This window comes from Nematolebias whitei, chromosome 22 (assembly GCF_014905685.2).
Source record: "Nematolebias whitei isolate Nwh7 chromosome 22, NemWhi1, whole genome shotgun sequence".
NCBI lineage: Eukaryota > Metazoa > Chordata > Actinopteri > Cyprinodontiformes > Rivulidae > Nematolebias > Nematolebias whitei.
In genome coordinates, this window is record NC_056519.1 from 743161 (window position 1) to 751046 (window position 7886).

The 7886-nt window shown below is 44.0% G+C and overlaps 2 protein-coding genes across 2 annotated transcripts in view; both read right to left on the bottom strand.

Moving 5' to 3' along the window:
• The window catches only part of tmem178b (transmembrane protein 178B), a 40761-nt gene that overhangs the window by 22276 nt on the left and 10599 nt on the right, over nucleotides 1-7886 (bottom strand). Inside the window, exons 2-4 of the mRNA XM_037695977.1 lie at nucleotides 6784-6797; nucleotides 3980-4001; nucleotides 322-336 (exon numbers count right to left, since the gene is read on the bottom strand). Of these exons, the coding sequence (XP_037551905.1) occupies nucleotides 322-336; nucleotides 3980-4001; nucleotides 6784-6797 (51 nt within the window). The remainder of the gene's footprint in view (nucleotides 1-321; nucleotides 337-3979; nucleotides 4002-6783; nucleotides 6798-7886) is intronic.
• mrps33 (mitochondrial ribosomal protein S33) overlaps nucleotides 1-7886 on the bottom strand; it is a 28458-nt gene that overhangs the window by 2046 nt on the left and 18526 nt on the right. The window lies entirely within an intron of this gene.

The following is a 7886-nucleotide window of genomic DNA, read 5'->3' on the forward strand; positions in this document are numbered from 1 at the left end:
CCCCTGTTTAATGATGGACGGTTTCTTTTCACAAAGATGGCCTCCTTTACTCCTCTCTCAAACCATCGTTCCTCTCCATCAATGTGAATGAGATGGTGTAGAGGTAGGGCAGCTGACTCGGGACCCGAAAGTCCTAGGTTCAATTCCCAGCCATTCCCACATGCCATGGTGTATCTGAGCAAGACACCTAATCCCTAATAGCTCCCCGGGTGTTCACGGAGCTGCCCACTGCTCCACCTGCGTGTATCTCAGGTGCGATGGGTTAAACGCAGAGAACTAGTTTCATCATTGTGTGGGAACAGGGCAGCACGGTGGCGCAACTGGTAGAGCTGCTGCCTCTCAGCGAGAAGGTTGCCAATTCAAATCCCGGTCCAGGGGCCTTTCTGGGTGGAGTTTGCATGTTCTCTCCATGCATGTGTGGGTTTTCTCCAGGTGCTCCAGTTTCCATACATGCATGTTAGACTGATTGGTGACTCTAAATTGTCCCTGGGTGTCCCTGTGATGGACTGGAGACCTGTCCAGGGTGTCTCCCACCCCTCACACTGTGATTGCTGGACATGGGCACTGGCGACCCCTGTGACCCAAAATGGAAGAAGCGGGTAAAAGATAATAGATGGATGTGGGAACATACATCTATGTCAATCTCAGACTTCCCCTCAAGGATGTGCACAGAGAGAGGAACGGTGGTTTGAGAGGGGAGTGAAGGAGGCCATCTTTGTGAAAAGAAACTGTCCATCTCTACCACCACACTGGTTGGTAGTTGCTCTACCAACTGCACCACAGTGCTGATCTTCTTCTGAAAAACAAACCCAGTTTAACTTCCAGTTTCTTTACCAAGTTTTACACGTGGATCTTAAAAGAGAGATATGAGTCGACCAAGATACTCAAATCAACAAACTCAATGGGGACACCATTTGAGGATAAAATCAGAGGAAGAACTGCTGGGACCAACTTCTTGTTTGAAAACAGCATCCCTTTGGTTTTGTTGGCATTTAGGACAAGTTTGAGGCGGAACAAATCAGTCTGGATGATGTTGAATGCAGATTTCAAAAGCTGGAAAGCCTTAGCAACAGTTTTAGCTCGACAATAAACAACTGTGTCATCAGCATAGAAATGTATGGATGCATTAGGGATGTTTTTACCTACATTATGTATGTAGATTGTAAAGAATGATGGATGAATGATGATGATGGCTGGATGATGGTTGGATGGATGGATGGATGATGGATGGATGATGGTTGGATGAATGAATGGATGTTGGTTGGATGGATGGATGGATGGATGATGGATGGATGATGGTTGGATGAATGAATGGATGATGGTTGGATGGATGTATGGACGATGTTTGGATGATGGTTGGATGTATGATGGTTGGATGGATGTATGGACGATGTTTGGATGATGGTTGGATGTATGATGGTTGGATGGAGAGGTTTTGAGCTGAAGTTTTCCATGATCTGGATGACAGTGATTACCAGCACATGATGTCCTCAGTTTTATATATAAAAGTTGAATGATCTGTGGAACAGCGTGTGTTATCAAACATTTCATGAACTTCTAATGAAGCTCTCAGATCATTATTGGATGTTCTTCTTCAACTAACTAACTTTCTGAGTCATCCTGATTCAAGATGGCTGCTACAGCTAAACACACCGTGTCAAAGCCTTTCTTCTGTAATTTTCTAGATATTGTTACGATTAATGTTTCCAAATCGTACATGAAGGAGCTCAGACGCCCTGTGGCCCCCGATCAGCTGCTGCTGGCCCCTGGTCTCCAGCCATGGTCTCTGTGGGAACACCTGAAGGAGGAAGCTTCAAGTCTAACCTCCTGACGTTCACTCACCCTGACCGCCTCGCCTCAGCTCAGTTCTCCGTCTGCTCAAACAACATCTGTCAAACAGTCAGAGACTGTTGCCATGACAACATGAACCAGGGAGCAAGCTTCACTGTTACACGATGATGATGATGCTCTTGTTCAGCCTCCTTTGCAGGTTAATGCGAGACATCGTTCAGAGCAAAAAGAGTGATAACGGCAGCCTTTCATATACCACCCCCCCCCCCAGCGGCTGCAGGAACTATAAAAGCCCTCTCTCCTCCAGCAGAGCTCCTGCATTATTCAGCAGTCCCGAGCAGTAAAAAGACCTCAGTGAGGAGGAAGCAGCTGTGGCCACAAAGCTGCCTTCATGTCTCTCAGAGAGACACGGTGTTTGGACACGCAGGATAAGGATCTGATTGATGCGAGCTCTTCCTGCGGCCCGCGGCACTCCCCCAACTCCATAAGGCATTGATGAAATGAAGCGGACGAAGACTGGAGAGGTGCTGCAGGACACAGAGCTGCCTTCTGCAGGATGAAAATGTCCAGCCATGAGACATCAAACATTTTCATCAGGAAGTCTCTGCAGAGTTGGTAGTCCTCAGCTCACAGGGTGTCCTGCTGTCTTAGGTCCACTGGGTCAGAGACGGAACCAACCAGTCTACAGAAACGTCACGGCACCAGTACCAGCGTTCTCCGATGTTAGGAGATGTGTTCGTGAACAAGACGTAAAGAAAACCTGACAATCTGATCCCGTCAGTCCTTCAGTCTCTGAGTTGTGTCAACAGTTCAGAGATGGAGAAGGTGTGTAGATGTTTCAAACCTCAGATAACTTCATGTATTCACAAACACGTTACACGTTACACACATAACATTTGAACTAAGAGGTGATTTTTTTACACAAGTCACAAACAGTGGAACCGGAGGTCCAGATCCGAAGCAGCTGGAGGAACAGTTGGTAACTAATGAGGTGACTTCTCTTCAGCTCCGTCAGAGGACATGAACAGAGACTTTAGAAGTAAAGATGGGCAGAGGCTCAGCAGTCTGTCCAAAACTACAGGAACAATTTCAGAACAAAGTTCCTGAATGAAATACTTTAAACTCATCTCTAGTTCATAATCTGATCCACAGATTAAGATATAATCCATAGATTAGAAGAACCTGAAGAAACCTCTGAGCTCTGAGGACGAGGCTGAAGGTCACAACTGGATTGTTCTACTTAACTTTCTTAGACATCCATCCATCATCTTCCTCCTGTTCTGGACTCAGGTCTCAGGGCAGCATCTTGAGCAGGGAGGTCCAGACATCTCTCTCCACGGCCTCTTCCAGCTCTTCTGGGAGGACTCCAAGGTGTTCCCAGGCCAACTGTATCCTGGGTCTTCCCCGGGGTCTCCTCCATCCATCCATTATCTTTACCCACTTCTTCCTTTTTCGATCACTAGTGTCCTTATCCAGCAATCACTGTGTGAGAGGTGGGGGACACCTGGACATGTCTCCAGTTTATTACAGGGACACCTGGACAGGTCTCCAGTCCATCACAGGGACACATAGAGACAAACGAGACAAACAACCATTCTCTCTCTCTCATCTAGAGACAATTTAGAGTTACCAATCAGCCTAACATGCATGTTTTTGTTCTGTGGGAGGAAACCGGAGCACCCGGAGAAAACCCACGCATGCACGGAGAGAACATGCAAACTCCACCCAGAAAGGCCCCTGGACAGGATTTGATCTGGCAACCTTCTTGATGAGGCAGCAGCTCCATCAGCTGCACCACTGTGCTGCCCAGCCCTTTTTTTGATCTCCAGTACTGAGAAATCTTTTCATTGTAAGGTCACATTAATAAGAGGTTGGTGTAGTGATTGTCATCTTACCAGTTGAGTGTTTTACTGACGTAGAAAACATCAAATGTGCCAGTTGGTTCCTGATCACCAATGGTGGGACTGATTAAATCCAAAATAAAGACATATAATTAGGAATCCTGAACTGTTAGTTGATTTGTCTTATGACTTTTAATCAAAATGACTTCTACATGCAACTTCTGACATCCTGGGGTGCAGAATGAACACACTGTGACACACAGCCGCCTCATGCAGCAGAGCACATGATGGAACCATGTGGACAAGTTGGCGCTCTGGTCGTCCAGAGATGTGACTTGTTCAGCAACAATGTACAGTAATGTGTGAACACTCAGCAGAGTCCCTGCTTGTGCTGAAGTTAGTGAGGCGTGTGTATCCAACATGACAATCAGAAGGTCCAACTGTTTGTTGGGTGTGAAGAATTAATTACTGTATATAATAATGATGTAAAAATAAATGATTTATTAGTTACTGGAGAGCACACGGAAGCATCAGGCTGACCTCTTGATGCTTGAAACTATTTACCATTCTGTTCATTTTAGCTGTGAACTAAACTTTTGCTAATTTGGGCTTTTAGCCTCCGATCAGAATCTTTTAGCTTTTAGCTACTTTTAGCTACTCATTTTGACTTTTAGGTAGTTTTTCTGCTTTAAGCTTTAACTGTTTGCTACTTTTAACTTTTAGTTACCAACGTACTACTTTAAGGTTTTAGCAACATTTCTCTACTTACAGCTTTTAGCTAGTGTTTAGCTTCTTTTAGATAGCAATTTGTTGTTTTTAGCTAATCATTTAAACCTTTTGAATTTTAACTAGCATTTTTCTTTCCTTAGCTTTTAGCTTATCATTTTTTCTTTTAGATTGTATTTACCATTTTTCTACTTTTGGCTTTTAGCAATTATTTAAATATTTTTTGTTTTTAGCTACTATTTTGCTTCTTTTAGCTTTTATCTCATGTTTTTATTAGCTTGAAAAACTATTTGTTGTCAACGTGTGGGTCATTTAACATTCAGTGTTTACAATGCTTCTTTTGTTGCAAAACAATGTAATTTGTCAAGTTATGACCGGTGGCCTAAATATAAATGATGGATTTCATCTTATAATCAATCAACCTTTATTTACACAGGTAAATCTCATTGAGCCTCGAGGACTCATTTACAAGTTTATTTTCTCATTTAGAACCCTCCGTGCTCAGAATGGCAGGTTGTCTGAGCCACTTCAAGCCCAATAGACGGCGGGTTTACTGAGACCCTGTAGGAGCCTTTAGCCCCCGTATCGTCTAATTTAGCCCCCGTATCGTCTAATTTAGCTCTCCCCATGACACCAAACCCTGAAGGGAATCCAATCCCCAACTCTTCCTGCTCCTCTGCTCTTGCAGGTCTGTGGAGGTCTTGATGGGGAGGCCTTTCTCTGTTAGAGCGATGACAGATGGGACACGATGAGGCCTCCCCCCACCCCCTCCCTGTAATCCTCTTCTCTCTGACATCCTTCTCTTCAGAGCTGCCGCTGGCTGCTCTCCCTTCTTCTCACTTTTCATCTCTCAGCAGTCTGCTGCTTGATGTTTGTCTGTTGGAGAGCTTCCTTTGTGGTCGACAGACAGAAGACGTTGCTCTAATATCAGATACGTATCAGAACCGTTAGCAGTAGCTAACGGTTAATGACCTGGATGTAAAACAATGACCTAATAAAAGTAGAGCAAAGCTGCTCAGGGCAGCACGGTGGATCAGTTGGTAGAGCTGCTGCCTCTCAGCGAGCAGGTCCCTGGTTCAAATCCCGGTGCAGAGGCCTTTCTGGGTGCAGTCTGCATGTTCTTTCCGTGCTGCATGAGTTTCCTCACACAGGCCAAAAACATGCACGTTAGGCTGACTGGTAACTCTAAACTGTCCCTACGCGAGACAGAGAATGGTTGTTTGTCTCGTTTGTCTCTATGAGTCCCTGTGATGGACTGGAGATCTGTCCAGGGTGTCCCCACCTCTCTCAAAGTGACTGTTGGACATGGACACCAGTGACCCTCGCAACCTGAAAAGGAAGAAGCGGGTAAAGATGGATGGATCAGAATCAGAATAAACTTTATTATCATTGCACTGAGATACAACGAGAACATGTACGTACAGTCGTCCGAAAGATGGGCGGAATGCACGAAGCTGCGGCTATTAAATAGAGCGGCCCTCTTATTCTTATTCAGAATAATATTTTGCTTCTATGAGAAAAGGAAAGAAAACATGAGGAGAGATGGTATAAAAAAAAGATCTCTCACTCCGTGTCCTAGACAGGGCACGATTTGAGGCATCAAACAAACCTCCCACAGCAAAGCAACATGAACAGATGTTACACATGAACATATAGGCCGTGAAGACAGAGAAGTTTTAAGAGAAAGTCGTAGCATAGTCCAGAGCCCCCCTCAGCCATTGTCCAGATAAGAGGTGACGTTCATCTTCAGCTCAGCTGAGGTTCTGTTACATGTCCACGGCCTTGGGGGAGGGAGGGGTGAGTTCTAGAACAGCTCCGCTCCAGGTGGCTGCATGTTGGAGCAGCTCTCTTTCATTCTGAGATTTTGTTTTTGGAAACTTTAATTCCTTTTTTTCTGGAAGTAAATCACATTTTTTGGATGATTGTTTCCTCTGGTATCAGATGCTGTGCAGCTGGAAGGATTTTTACTGAAACTTTTTTAGTTTTGGACATTTGTTATGATGCGTAACCATGGCAACAAGGCAGTTTCTACAACAACAGCAGCTGATTAACATCTCAAAAGCTCAAATAATATCTCAACTACAGCCCCAAATCTCAAATGAGTTGAAAAGGATGTTCTGTGGACGCATTCTCATCTACCTGCCAGCTGTGCTGGAGTGCCTGACCACTGAGATCCTGGAACTAGCAGGAAACACGGCTCATGACAGCAGAAGGACAGGATCGTCCCTCGGCACCTACAGTTGGCTGTCCGCAGCGACGAGGAGCTCGGCAGACTGCTGGGAGGAGTGGCCATCGCTCTGGGAGGAGTTCTGCCCTGCATTTGGGCGGTCCTACAGCTCGGGGGAACCTAGAGGCCAGCCGAGTCTGGGTGGACGGATCAGACGGCATCTGCAGCCAGTTTCTTAGGATCCACTGTGGGATGGACCTTTACAAGAGATCCTTCCTGTCTACAGCATCAGCATCTATAACATCTCTTAATGAAATGAGGATAACGAATTACAACAACAAATAATTTCCCTCTGGGATTAATAAAGTATTTTTGAATTTGAATTTGACAAAGCATCTTTGTTGTTTTCTGAACATTCCAGGAGGAGTTGAGATAAGTCCGGCACCAAGGCCACAGTTTGGGTCAGGCAGAACTCATGAATTGTTGTTTCTGCCTTTAAAGTCTCGCTAGTACATATTCTCTGATGGAACTCCAAAACAGCCAAATTGATCCTTTACTCCAAAAGTCAAGCTCACAGCTTCTCCAGATTATTCCACCATTCATGAGTGCTGCCAGGGAGAACACAGTCCTGATAACAGCTGCTCCAGCTCCCTGCTGCAGCTCCACAAATTCAGTCTGAGCACTGTCGAGCTTCGACACATCCACAAGAATTTATAGACAATCCGGAATTCACCAGCCAAACAGCAAAATAACCAGTTGTCATCATGAATCCAATTTGTTTCCATCGAGGTCAGAGGGTCCTCCTTACCCTGACTCCTGTCAGGAGAAGTTGATCAATTTTGTTGAGAGACCAGCTGAACCTTCCAATTAAGAGGTATGCAGATTTAAAAAAAAGGCTTTTTAAGGGTTCACAGGACAAAAGAGTGCAGCAAGGAAGCGGGTGGGGGGGCAGACATGGAAACACATCTGGTTTCACCGGAGGATAGAGGGAAACAAAAAAAAATGGATGGATGGATGGAAAGCTGCTCAAACAGCAGGTCACTCAGTACTCCCTGCCATAGGGCTTTAGCTTCACATTTATGTATGTATTTAATTGTATTTGTATGATGTATTTATATGTATTTATATGCATTTATATGATGTATTTATAGGTATTTATATATATTTATATGATGTATTTATATGTATTTATATGTATTTATATATATTTATATGTATTTATATGATGTATTTATATGTATTTATATATATTTATATGTATTTATATGATGTATTTATATGTATTTATATATATTTATATGTATTTATATGATGTATTTATATGTATTTATATGATGTATTTATATGTATTTATATGATGT